We start from the raw sequence: 14,849 nt of genomic DNA, 5'->3' as shown, positions 1-14,849 counted from the left end.
GTGAACGAGGCCTAACTGCCTACTTTTTTTCCCGATAGTGGTCCTTTAAAGCAAATCTAACTGCTAGACAAACAATGCTTCAGGGCTGCGGCCACTAAGGACACACTCCACGGGCAATCAAGACACACTCCACAGCCTTACCAGTATGCAATTCAGCTGTATGTTAGACACACAGGCAGGGGTCACACTTGTCGGCTTTCGTGCGCGTTTTCTGCACAGAAAAACTGTTTTCAACTGAGAACTCATGTTAATCAATGAGCTAGGTCACACTTGAATGCAGATTTTGCGCGCAGAAAAAAAACTGACATCCTGCGCAATTTGTCAGTTTTCTCTATAAATTACATTAGCTGTTGTAAAGTAGAGGTCACACTTGTCTTTCAGTTTTCTGAAAAGTGTAGAAACTGAAAGACAAGTGTGACCCCTGTAACTTAACTCTCCAGTACTGGAGTATTTAATAAAATCCGGTGGATGACCTATAGTTTAAGTGTGGCAGTCTCTTTTGTAAACCTATAGAAAGTAGTGATTATTATAGCCAAAGAAGGGGTTACATTTATGCACAACAAGGCCCGTGAGAAAAGAAAGCGCTTACTGCGCTTACTGCGCTTACTATAGTGTGAAGTACAGTACTTGTTGTGGTGGTGGATGCTGACAGCTTGCAATCAGCAGCTGCAGTGACGGAGAGGAAGGGGAAGTAAACTGTTTCCCAAAAATATTACAGTACTGGTGACAGCCGCAACCTTCATCACACACAGATCAATATTATGTGCCAAGAATTTCTTTTATGCAAGGTGACTGATCTTGCATACAAGCGCCCCTGGTGTACGCTGTACAGTAGACTAATTTCATTTCGTCACGTCTTGGGGAGTGACTAGAGAGACTGCGTCATCAAATACTTTGGATATAAGGCAGGAAAAGGCACCTGAGCTTTAGAAGACAAGTAAGACTTTTGTACAGCAGGAGGTCAGATCCACAGCTGGAAACCTCTGAGCTAGCTGCTCCCACTACAGACTACTGATTCACCACGTGTCTAGACAGTCAGGAGAAAGGAACATGTTACTTACTGGTGGGATGAATGTACTCGGAATCTTCTTCTGCTGCTGCTTACTGGCTTCTTCTCTTGCAAGTACGTACATGGGATTCTTTTGATTAACGGTAACGTTTATAAATGAAAAATCCTCTCTTCTTGTAATTACTTAATTTATTTGTGACTTGAAGGCTTAGTTTAGAGTATAGTTAAATGTACACAGTAATATGGATGCAGCTGCTGTGCTATTGGTATGTAACTGCATGTGTATTTGTTATGTTGCAGCTAGCCCATGCTGCTCTAATCCATGCCAGAACAGAGGAGTGTGTATGACACGAGGTACAGATGGCTATGAGTGTGATTGCACAAGGACAGGATACTATGGAGAGAACTGCACCACACGTAAGTCTTTCACCACATCTGTACTCATGTGAAGTGTTAACTCTTAAAAGTTTACTAAGTTACTAAAGTTTCTTCTTTCTTACTTTAACAGCTGAATTTTTAACGTGGGTGAAAATTACCCTGAAGCCTTCCCCCAACACTGTGCACTACATATTAACTCATTTCAAAGGCCTCTGGAATATAATCAATAATATTTCATTCCTGCGAGATGGAATCATGCGCTATGTACTAACATGTAAGTACTGAAATTTTCTCTATATGTTATATTCATATCTATAAGGCTAAGATTAGTTCCATTTTGTAAAACAAACTCCCTCAGAAATTCCATTGCCCTTTCTCTAGATACCTTCTTGGGTAAATAAGGAAACTAGGAGTTATTTATTGCAATTTGCAGAAATTGAAGAGCAGTTGAATTTATTCTCTGATATTCACTGAAGGGTATTTTAAAGGACAACTGAAGTGAGAAGAATATGAAGGCTGCCATATATATGTCCTGTTAAACAATACCAGTTGCCTGGCAGCCCTGCTGATCTATTTGGCTGCAGTAGTGTCTGAATAACACCAGAAACAAGCATGCAGCAAATCTTGTCAGATCTGTCAATAATGTCAGAAACACCTGATCTGCTGCATGCTTGTTCAGGGTCAATGGCTAAAAGTATTGGAGGCAGATGATCAGCAGGATAGCCAGGCAACTGGTATGGGTTAAACAGAAATAAATATGGCAGCCTCCATATCCTTTTTGCTTCAGTTGTCCTTTAAGGCAGTACATTTTCTAATAGCTAGTGATCTATCAGTTTTCTGGTATTTATGCCACCTAATGCAATTACTCGGGGCACTTAAATAGTCAATAATGGTATGCTGATAGCATGAAATGATAGGCATCTTTCGATGTAACATACTCTTTTTTTTACAAGAAAATAATAGATATTATTGCTGGAATTGGGGGAAATGCATACAGATTATGTGAGAATATTCTCCAGTGCTTATATATATGGATCGCTTTGTCTTAGGGCTCTTTCCCACTAGCAGGGTTTCGTCATGCGATTCCGATCATCTAGGATCGCAAAACGCTAGGTACTCACTAAACTACTGCAAGCTGCATTTTCCATTAGTGTGATGTGGGTTTTTTAAAAGCAAGTTTTCCCAATCGCAATTGTTGTGCCTGCTGCATTTTTGTGTGCTTGAGCTCCTTAAAGTATAGAAGCACAGGAAAAATGTATAACAATTGCACCACTATGCGATTTTCATCATGATTCGACAATACTAAATATTTTTCTGCCCATTTTTTTTTTTTTATTGTCTGAAAAGGCAAACACACCACAATCGTGCCACACAACAAATTACATATGAAGCTAAACCTGTCTATGTAAAGGGCAACTCCGTTTTCTCTAGTAACCACTAACCTTAATGATATGGTTGCTAATAAACTCTTCTGTGGATTCACAGTCCACTCTTCTCCCACAGCATCTGTAACACTTATGGATTCTATCTTTCTTCCTAAAATACTGGGGCTTGATGCTGCTGGAGAGGCACACCTTGGCTGTGACTATAAGAGAGAGGCTGAGATGCCTTACCGCTGGGACATATAGGAAGCTGATAGATGATTCAAGCCACTCACTGACCATTCAACTCAATTATTGGATGCAGATATCTACTGATTTTGTTTAAGTTGATGACAACGAAGACTATAATTTCTATGGCTGGCTAGAGACTTAATTTTTGTCATCTTAACTATGTGTTAGTAGTTTTGAACATATTTTGAGCCTACCCTTATATTGTCTTTTCTTTTACAGCTCGCTCCCATCTAATTGACAGCCCCCCCACATACAACAGCCAGTATGACTACAAGAACTGGGAGGCATATTCCAACCTTTCATACTATACTCGGGCATTGCCTCCAGTGGGAGAAAGCTGCCCAACTCCAATGGGAGTTAAAGGTAAAATCTGATGGATAAACAACTCACATGCACTTGTTTTTTGTTAAAGATGTTTAGAACTGCAATACCACATATGGCAAATCATAGCATGTTCCTCTGGACCTGCTGCATATGGACAATACCCCTCCACTTAGTAACAAGTGTCTTCATTCTGCTTTTACTCCAGTTGCTAGTAAGCCTGCTGGCTATAATAAGACTTGCAGACAGTTCCCCGCTACAGATATAGTAGTGCTGTTGAGTGGGGAATTGTACTAGAGGACTTGGAATGCCATTTTTGAAACTGCTTTCTAGGGAAGATAACAAATCATCATGCGCTAGATCCTCTAGATTGTAAGCCTTTGGGCAGGGTCCTCCTCCTTTTGTGTCCTACCTGATCTTGCACCTCCATTACTGTGAACCCATGCTATGCATCTGAATGAACCTAACTTGCCTAATCTACATGCTCAATCCAATGACTAAGCATTACCTTGTACTCATACTGTGCCGTGTGATCTGGTTTTCTATTATTCCTGTATTGTCATATTGCTGTATGTCACCCCTAAATATTGTCTGTAACCTAAATTAATGTTCAGCGCTGCGTAATATGTTGGCGCTTTATAAATACAATAAATAAATAAAATAAATAAATGTGCTGTCTGTGGGGAAATACCCAAAGATGTTTGGCCATAACCAAAGGTGTTTTTTTGTTTTGTTTTTTTACCTTTTTATTCAGGAGAGGTTTATAGGAGAAAATAAAAATGTTTCCATGTGACAAGTAATGGGTTAGTAAAGTGATCTAGAGCATTTTTTAAATTTAGTTTTTGCAATAGCGAAGGATCATTTGGAAGAGTTGGAAGTGGACTGGTAGCCACTCAGTGCTGACTGACTCTCTCATTGGGCATGGTATTCTTATGACATTGGCTGCATTGGACCTTCAATAATTGCACTATCAGATTGCCAGGGCTATTTATGGAGAGCAGTGGGGGCACCAGCAAATAAATTAGTTTGATTTGTAAATGAACGAAAAATCATTATGGATATGTGTATTAACGTTTTGCTATACTTGTCTATTCTTTCGTCTCAGGAAAGAAGGAATTACCGAGTGTCAAAGTGGTTGTAGAAAAACTGTTACTCAGAAGAAAGTTCATTCCTGATCCCCAAGGAACAAATATAATGTTTGCATTCTTTGCACAGCACTTTACCCACCAGTTCTTCAAGACCGATGTCAAAAGAGGAGCAGCCTTCACTAAGGCATTAGGGCATGGGGTAAGCGCAGTTTTATTGTATATCACTCTGTTGTCCTGAATAGGCTGAGTTAGTTGGATCAATACAAATATTTAATAGCTGCTCTAAGCACACATCTCTTTCCCTTTTCAAATAGGTTGATTTAAACCACGTCTATGGGGAAGCTTTGGACAGACAGCACAAGTTACGACTAAAACAAAACGGAAAATTAAAATACCAGGTGAATGTCTTCCATTATTACTTCCTTGTAAAAACATGGATTTGTAATATTTCCTTTAATAGTTTTCATTGGCAGCAAGCACAGTTCATTATTAATATGAATTTCTGTATTCTGCTAGATTATTGATGGTGAGATGTACCCTCCGTTAGTGAAAGACACAGGGGTTGAAATGCTTTACCCACCCCACGTGCCAGAACATCTCCGATTTGCAGTTGGGCAGGAAGTTTTCGGCCTTGTCCCAGGACTGATGATGTATGCCACTATCTGGCTAAGAGAACACAACCGTGTATGTGACATACTGCTGCAGGAGCATCCCGAGTGGGACGATGAGCAATTATTCCAGACAGCAAGACTTATTTTGATTGGTGAGTACATTCTGTGTTGGCCACATTTGTTAAATACAATCTGGTGCATGTTATGAGAATATCTATTTAACTAGTTCAATCTAGTGGGATTCTTTGATTTATATGGTGTATAGATTGATGTAAATTGAAGCTGCCCATATACAGTGCAATAAAAACAAGAGATGCAATCAGCCTGCGTTGATCATAATGTATAAAGGGTTTCCAATCATTGGGAAACTAACACTTTTTATTTATTAGGATTAATTTTTCTACAGTGAAAAGATTACAGAGCTTTTACACACTTGGGCTCGATTCATCATTGTCTTTGCGATAACTTTTTCCAGTTCGTTAAATTACCGAATTCGAAGTTTATCGATTTCTAGTTGTATTCATCAAGGTTTTTCCGCATTCGGTGTGAATTGGATAAAATATCGATAATAATGTGGTAACCATTCGGTAATGTGTCGCTATTTCCATTTTACAGTGGTAATTTACCACAAGGCCATAAGATTTCCGTGGAATTGTGGGTAAAAAGGCAGTCCTTTGAACACCACGAAGCAACATTCTGAATAGGGCTTAACACCTCGACCAGGATTCTGGAAGTGGCTTGGGACAATCCCACAATTTCGCCAGCTACGGATTGATAGGAGCCTTTTCTGAAAAAATGTAGTCCAGCTAACAATTTAGTTAACCCTGGCGCTGCCTGTGTTCTCTTACAAGATGATTCAAGAGAAATGCAGATGTCCTGGTATAGCAAATAAATCCATTCTCTTGCAAATTGATATGGTTCTAGACCTTATTCTTGCCCTTCTGCGCCTTTGAATCAATTTCAGCTGATACATAACCACTTTAAATGGATCCATCTTCTCTGTCAGCAATGATCTGACAGGAATAACGACAGAGCAGTGAAGGAGATAACTAATCCTAAATTTAACGCTAAACCACGCCCACTTTCATTTTCATGAATTGCACTTTCTTCCGTTTTATTGCATCATTACCGAATGATTACCGAATGCTCGCTAACAGCTGTAGATAACTTTGATGAATCCTGAAATCAACTTATTGAGTTCGGTAATTGATTCGATAAGTCTTGATGAATCGAGGCCATTGTACACAAAACCCCTGTCCATTGGATGGAAATAGTAGGCATTGAAATCATTTATTTATAAACAGATATATGTTTCATTTCATGATGAGACCATTAAAGATTGATGAAAGGAGAGACACATTTCCAGGAAAGGTCTTCATGTCTGTGGATGCAGCAAAAGATTGCATGCCAGAAGATCTTAAAGGGAGTGGGAGGTCAAGTGGGGCAGTTAGAAAACTGGCCCTGCTCACTAATGTTCCCACGTACATTAGCAAAACTGTCCACATCTCCTGATAATTCAAACAGTGTGGCTAAGAATTGGTATTTTTGTTTCAGTCTGCTGGGGGAAGCCCTAGTGGAGCTGTATTTGTGGCTGCGTATGATACCCTTTTCTGTATGTAGCATAGTAACCCCCCTCCCATTCTTCTTTCATAGGTGAAACTATCAAGATTGTCATTGAAGATTATGTGCAACACCTGAGTGGATATCACTTTAAACTGAAATTCGATCCAGAGCTGCTGTTCAACCAGAGATTCCAGTACCAGAATCGTATTGCTGCTGAGTTCAATACGCTGTATCACTGGCATCCCCTTTTACCTGATACATTCCAGATCAGTGACAGAGAGTACAACTATCAACAGTTTCTCTATAACAACTCAGTGATGCTGGAACATGGACTATCCCAGATGGTGGAATCATTTACTAAGCAACAAGCAGGACGGGTAAGAATCACATTAGCTTTTATTAGACAGCTGTGACGTCTGTTCCATTTTTGTTGTCTCCTTTCTCGGTATACAAATAGACATAAGATGTTGGTTATTAATTAGACCATAGTCTTGTCACTGACTACCCTGACATTTCATACACACTGTAACACAATCTATACAATCTACAAGGAGAGGAATGTCTATAAATGTTGGACTTGAGTGTCTCTGCATGTGAGAAAAATAACGTTGTTAAATTGACAAAAAAAAATGTGAATACATCTGACTGACTTTTCACACACATTTCATAACCTGAGGGTTCTGAAGAAATATCCCTAACAGGGACTAAAGCAGAAATATAAACCCAATAGATGCTCTAAGTCTTCTCCATAATACTAGAAAGTTCATTTATTTCAACTTTCATAGCTATAACGATTTCTGTTCACTGGTTGTCCCAATAGCTAAAGCTATAGACAGTGAGAGAAAATCACAACTCCGATATGGAATAAGCCTCTGTCTATTCCTCCTATATCCAAAACATTTTTGCCAATGCTGTACCATAAGGGTACCCTTTGCCGTTTACTGTCCTTGAGCTAACCCTTATATCTTTTCCCTAGCAACACAGCATCCTGACTAATTTCATGCAGGATTTAGAAGCAGTGACAGAGCTGCAGTAATTAACAGATCTAAGAACACTATCAGTATAGTGTTGTTAGCAGGCCAAGCTGCTGGGTACTCCGACAAGGCACTATTTAAATTGTCCCTGCAGCGAGAGGAATATGGAGATTGTGTTGATTTATTTTTAAACAACACCAATGGACTGACTGTCCTTCTGATCAACTGCCTTTATTCCTTTTATGGTAACAACAAAAGAAATGATCCATGTCCCAACCTAGGTGTGTTCAGCTATTTTTTAATTATTTTAACCACTCATCCATATCCAGAATGTTGATCAGATGTTGTGATTTAGGTCTAAATACATTGACCACATACTTATTTAAGTTATCACTAAAGAACAATTTAGTAATGTATTCAATGGTTTTAGGGTCTCTGCTTTACCTTTAGCCCACGTATGGGTTATTGCAGTGAAACCTTGCAAGTTCCTATAGAAACTCTATGGGAATTACAGTACTTTAACTATCAGCGATCTGAGCTGAACTAGAAATAGGTTAACAGCAATGCAGAGACCCTTACACCACGGAATGCAAAGGCAGATACTTCCTAAATGCCATGCTATGTCACAGTATTTTCTGGGGCTCAGCAAACTTTTAATTTATTTTCCGAAGCAGATTACAAGCAAGTGAATAATTGTATTTCAAATCCTATGCAATAACTAATTTAACCATAGGGATGGCTTTGTCCACTGTGCAATTGGGTTTTCTTTTAAGCCAATCATAGATGGACATGGATTTTATTACATGCAAACTATTTATTTAACACTTGAATTACACATACTGAACAGCTTTGCTTTAGTATTCTGACAGCTAATCCTTATAAAGCTGTCCACTAACCTTTCTTGTTTTCTCCTGCTCTGTTATTGTGATTAGGTGGCTGGAGGCAGAAACTTCCCTGCAGCAGTATTCAGAGTGGCCATGGCTTCCATTGAACAAAGCCGAGAGATGAGATACCAGTCACTCAATGAGTATCGGAAACGCTTTAACCTGAATCCTTTCAGGACCTTCGAAGAGCTAACAGGTTTGGTTTGATTCTTTCCATTCAGATTTTACAGCTCAGAACTATTCACACAGCAGAGGTCAATTGTGTGCATTGTGCATGGTAGTTTCACAAGTCACACGGAGTTCAAGTTCTTATCATGCATTATTGTTTAGAAGTGACAGAGTGTAGAAAAACAATAATAGTCAGATCACAGACGCACAGAAGAGATTACGAAGTACAGACTCTGCACAAATTAACCTTGTGTATACCAATCATATGAATGAGCAGGGACTTTGTAGGCAAAACACGCTGTTGCTTTGCTTTTATTTCAAGGAATAAATCTACATCTCCATTTCCTTGTTATGAGGCAAATTCATTTTATACAGTGGATGTTAGCAAAACTGAAATGTAAGCAGAATGTGATAACGGGAACTCTTAGTTCCCCACTGACCCATTTAATTCACTGTAACTGTGCCACATCCTGAGCTGTACACCATTCATTACAGCTGCCCAGTAACAGGCACACACCCAGAAACTGACAGAAAACATAATGAATGGCATTATGAGAGCACTGTAGTATTTGTCCACCGGGCAGCTGAAAAAGCTGGATCTGTGTTTTTGTACACATTGTGGTCACCGGTGAGAATGCCAAGCCAGTTGTCTTGTTGCGCTGCTGCTCAAGAAAAGGAGACCTGTATTGCTGTGTTGGGACACATTGCTTTAGTAGGTGATGATGAGCAAAGGTGTTCTCTGTACTAAATGTAGAGCATAGTCTTGATTTTAGTAAATAAATAAACAAACCTGGACTGGATTTAAAAAAAAAAAAATTTTGCTGTTAGGCACTAATACATTGCAACCCTCACCTGTTCTGGTGACTCAGTAGTGATTGTCAACAGGTTAGTAGATTAACAGTTGTGTTATGTTGGTCTAATGCAGGCGCCTGAACTAAGAAGATTTTTTTTCGAATAAAATCAGGATTTATTTCGACATGTCCAGAGATCTCCAAACATCTGCATAACGGATTCAGTAAACCTGGAGATTGTTTTACAGTTGACAGTTGTTATGTGGAGTTAGTTTAGAGTTTGCCTTTTTCCCCAGGATTGTATTGCATCATAGTAAACTGCTGCTGAGAGGTTTATAAGTTAGTAGTGGTGCCACTACAGCTGCATGCAGGAACCACAATGGCAGTTGCTAAGTCTAACTGGCAAAGTAGCGTGCAAGCGAGTAGGGACGCTGGCTGGTATGTTACTATTTTCGCAGTTAGACAGCAACTGCCATTCAGGAAATGCTTTTGAAAACAAGAGAATTCCCCATACATAGATGGACTAGTCAAACCCTGTTGGTTCTGTCAGATTTTAACTGCTTGCTTTTTTTGGTGTGGTTGCTGTAGTGATCCTTTAACCAGTTCAGGACCACAGGCTTTACACCCCCCTAGTGACCAGGCTATTTTTTACAATTCAGCACACTGCAGCTTTAGCAGTGTGCTGCACGCCCATACAACTTAGCAGCCAAATGAATCCCCCCCCCTCCCCTTTTCTGACCACCAGAGCTTTCTGTTGGTGGGCTCTGATCGGTGCTGCAGGCTGTATTTTTTTTTTAATTTAAATTTTTTTTTTCAAATAAAAATGACTTATTTCAACCCTCTTTCCTTCCCCCCTAGAGCCAATGATTGTCTCTCATAGTCATCAGCCTATGAGAGACGATCGTTTGTGAGGGGCAACACAGTGATCAGGGCCGGCCCTAGACTTTTTGCCGCCTGAGGCAAATTTTGAAAAAACAATCATTTGAATCCAGATATGAGTAAAGCTAGCTCTTGACTATAGTACACAGAATGGGCTTTACCTTGAAGAATAGTTCACATACCTTCATTTACATTTAACTAGAATGTGTGGCATGTTCTAACGGCAGCCTTGATGGAAAACCAGATTAACAAGATTACCAAGTGTAAAGTTGCTTCAGGGTAGAAGATCGCAAAGCTAAAAAATAATGTGAACAAAAGAAACGTATCTAACATTTTAGTGAAGTCAGAATGCCTTCTTATATACTGATGTGATGCAATTTTCCTCTACAGGAGAAAAGGAATTGTCTGCTGAGCTCGAAGAACTGTATGGAGATGTTGATGCTGTTGAGTTCTACACTGGTCTATTGGTGGAAAAACCCCGTCCAGGGGCCATATTTGGAGAGACTATGGTTGAAATCGGTGCTCCATTTTCATTAAAAGGTTTAATGGGCAACCCAATTTGCTCTCCTGAGTACTGGAAGCCCAGTACATTTGGTGGAACTGTTGGTTTTGACATTATAAATACTGCCTCTTTACAAAAACTCATCTGCAACAATGTAAAAGACTGCCCTATCACCTCATTCAATATATTTAAAAGCAAGACTGCCACATCAGTGAGCATAAATGGTAGTTCAAACTCTGCACTGGAAGACGTGAACCCCACTTTACTACTTAAAGAACATTCCTCAGAGTTGTAGACATAGATGATAGATTGGATCCTTGTTTTACAATCATTTTCAGAGGTGAATAAACACCCTTTCTACTACTTGCACTACAGTGTATTCTGGTAAAAACTGAGGGAAGTTGACTGGGCTACGTAGCCCTTAGGCAGCCAATTTATTTAGAGGATTACAAGTGCTCCAGGCCAATTTATATTACCACATTTTTTACATTTCCCTGATAATAATTAGTACTGCTGTAATGTGTATTTATGGCCACCTGTCACTAGGTGGGAAGATGAGACAATAACAGAGGACTTCTGCTATCAGTTCTATATTTTCTGCCAGCAGAAAGAGATCAAAGCATTCCAAGAATTTACAGCACAAGGAGTTCTGCTGATTGAGGTCAAAAGCAGTGCACTTATCTCAAAGGAGATAACTCTATTGAAGCTGTTAATGGGTTAGCCAGGTGGCATGTTAAATATAACCCATAATGATAGTCTTTTGGTCATGAAGTAGATGCTACAGATATTGTAGATTGTAGATTGACAGTTATAGGGTAATTCTTTTTTTAAGAATATTGAGACATGTTCGTACATGTATGCTGCTAGACTACTTGAATTTGTTATTGCTGTTTTGGATTTCCTGGTTATCTTACATGACACTGTATAATGCGTTTTTTTAAGGGACTGTACTTCTTTTTTTATATATCTGAAATGATAGGATGTGTTACTTGAACTCACATATTGCTGGTTTAATATATTAAGGACCAAAATGACTTAACAGGATGTAAACTTGGTATTTCAGTTTAATACAAATCTGAACAAAATGTAACATTCAAAAGAATATTCAAAGAATTCTATGACACTTTAAGCATAATCCCTTTTATTGTCATTGCTAGTCTGATAAGCTGGCTCTTTGATATGCAACCATGAAGGAGAATTTTACATTTAGTACAGCCAACACATTTTCTCCTCTGCACAGCAGCTGCAACAAATATCACATTGGACACTGTGCCTTAAATGAAATTCAGGCATATCAGTTTAGATACATGGGTCTACAAGTAATTGCTCACGTGAGACCACTTTTGCTCACACCTGGCATTAAAAGTTATCGTTTTCTTGTGTGGGAAAGAGTCTAATGTAGATGTTGCCCCCTGTAAACAAAAAAAAAATGACCTCTATTGGTGGGTAGGTGCAGCACTGGTTTCACACAAAAAGAGTTGGACCCTTCAGACTTTGGTGGCTGATGATGCTGAACATTCTTTCCAAAAATACTATTTCCTGTTTCATTTGCCATAGTCACTGTACAGAACGGGGGAAGTGTAACATTAACTGAATGTACACATGTCCTTTTAAGTTTTATGGAAAGAAACACTTATTTCATGTTACCTGTGCCAGTTTTCATGGTTTTGCACAAAAGAGCTGGAGCATCTTATTTGCACCAACAATTCTTAAATAACATGTCCACATTCGATCATGTCAGTTGTTTTGCTTTGATGCTGTATTTATTTAACGTAGACAAAAGATAAAATGATCTTATTGTCTCTATTTTGTTGTTGTTATTATTATTGTTATTATTAATATTATTTAAAGATATACATATTTTTGTAATGAGAATTTGCACTGAGTGTATAACCTTCATGATGTAAGGGCTGCAGCCTTATGGAATTTGTGCCAGGTTGGATACTTTTGTAAACCTATTTTATAAGAAAACAGAGCTGGCACTCTGGAATTTTTTTTATTGTATGCCAAAAAAGAAGGGAAAATACTGGTCAATTATTTAATGTTTTTTATTGTTACTATTTTGTTAACGACTTAAAATGTATTTATACTAAATTATGAAATTGTTTTAAAATATTCATTTTGTACATTTATTTTTGTAAACTATTTATTTATTACAATTTACAATAAAATATTTGTCAAAGGATATGTTTTCATTGTGTGTCTGTTTTGTATACAATACAATACAATACAATAACATTTCTATAGCGCTTTTCTCCCATAGGACTCAAAGCGCTTAGGCTCTCTCAGATTCAGTAATTAGTAGGATGAAGTATTCACACAACAAAAGTTATATTTCTGCAAATGCCAGACTGAACAGGTGGGTTTTCAGTCTGTATTTAAACACGTCCAGGGATGGGGCTGTCCTGATCTGTTGAGGTAAGGACTCATATCCTGTATCCTGTACTGTATGTATCAGTAGTAACTCTTCATGAGTACTGATGCTGCAATTCCATTATTCCTTCTAGCCCTATTTCCAAGTGTGGCTCAGGGTTCATTTTCAGTCCCTAAAGCAGTACCCCTGAACCACACTTGGAGAAACAGCTAGGCAGGCCATATGCAGAATGCAGCAGATCCGTATACAACTCACCTCCCTAGGATTCTGCCATCTTCATTGTGTCCTCGAGGTGTTCCATCTCTGAGGTGAAAGCGCCATCAGTCACATGATGACAAGCGGCACGCTCACCATAGAGACAGTGTACCTAGGAAGAGACAAGATGCATAATGTGCTTACCGTATCCTGGATGAACACAGTGAATCCAGCGCAGGAGACTTGGGCGCACAGGGAGTAACTTCGGCATGGTCAGAAGATAGAGCAGAAGTTCCTTTTAAAACACAATAATTCGGCTTCCAGCAATTGCTTGAAGCCGAATTATTTCATTCCCCACCATCCATGGCGGCCTGGAGGGGGAGTAGTATTTAGCACGGCCGGGACTTGTGCAGCAGCAGGATCAGCCATATACCGGTTGTATCCTGTGCCCAAGTCTCCCGTGCCGATTCCTCTCGTACACTATCCTGGATAGGTAAGTTGTTAACTTTTCCTCAGCACACTCTGCATAGGAGATTGGAGTGCCCTGTCCAGCTACCCATACTGGACTGGGGGGGGGGGGGGGGGCTTTCTGGCTACCTACTGTATATGGAGCTACCTATACGGGGGCCACGCATATACAGCCATTATTCACACTCAACCTGTGTTTACTTAGTAAGCATAGAGGGCAAGTTCCTTTACAGATACAGATCCAATTGGGATCCTGCATTTACTTCCTCCAGTAATGCAGTTGTGATGCTCAAACATATTGCATAATAAAGTTTTACCACATATAATGCCAAATTGCACATCACAGCTAGATAATAATCTTGGAAACATCACCCAGAGCTGAACATGATAAGGTATTTAGCAGGCATGCAGCTTCCCAGCAAAAGTTCCTGGCATTGTGCACAGTAGCAGCTGTGAGCAGGGCACAATGTGCTTCAGCTAGATACACATTGTAAACCTGTGGCATCCGGCGCTGCCACCACTGGACTGGACGTGTAGTTAAGTGGCACTTGTAGTGGTCTGATGATCTCCGCAGCTGTAGCAGCGTCGGTCACCGGTGACTCGGTCAGCAACCTTGTGGTAAATCCGCAGGTTAAGTAGCTAAGTAGATCAGCATAGGTTATAGGGCTCAGCACACCCTCTTGCCATAGCTCCGCCCACCTACATGTTTTGCCCAATAGAGTTCCTCAGGGTGTGGCCTCTCTCCTTTTTCATTATATACAGAGAGGCTTCACATGATGTGGTTTCCCGGGCGTTATCTTGGGTATTAGCAAAAATGCCAGTACAGCTTAATGATGATACAGGCAGCATGGACTTGGCTCAAACACCAATGTAGAGCAATCCCTGCATTGATAAGGACACAGACAGAGCCCATTAGAAATTTCCCAGCTTGATTTTTATCTAATATGGGCAATCGTATTAGGGAGGGCACAGTCTCCTGGACATGATTCTCTGTTATTCAGGGAGGGCACCGTATTCCTTATATTATCCAT

At 39.6% G+C, this 14,849-nt stretch overlaps 1 protein-coding gene across 1 annotated transcript; it reads left to right on the top strand.

The window, feature by feature from the left end:
- The first annotated feature begins 887 nt into the window (after nt 1-887).
- PTGS2 (prostaglandin-endoperoxide synthase 2) lies at nt 888-12,882 on the top strand. The gene is made up of 10 exons (XM_068240160.1): nt 888-1,123; nt 1,310-1,426; nt 1,518-1,661; nt 3,220-3,363; nt 4,427-4,608; nt 4,724-4,807; nt 4,926-5,172; nt 6,674-6,960; nt 8,490-8,637; nt 10,670-12,882. Exons 1-10 carry the CDS (start codon nt 1,051-1,053, stop codon nt 11,074-11,076), a joined length of 1,833 nt encoding a protein of 610 aa, XP_068096261.1. The 5' UTR covers nt 888-1,050; the 3' UTR covers nt 11,077-12,882.
- The last annotated feature ends 1,967 nt before the right edge of the window (nt 12,883-14,849 follow it).

This window comes from Hyperolius riggenbachi, chromosome 6 (assembly GCF_040937935.1).
Source record: "Hyperolius riggenbachi isolate aHypRig1 chromosome 6, aHypRig1.pri, whole genome shotgun sequence".
Taxonomy (NCBI): Eukaryota; Metazoa; Chordata; class Amphibia; order Anura; family Hyperoliidae; genus Hyperolius; species Hyperolius riggenbachi.
The sequence above is the reverse complement of the archived record's forward strand: the minus strand, read 5'-3'. Positions and strand labels throughout refer to the sequence as shown.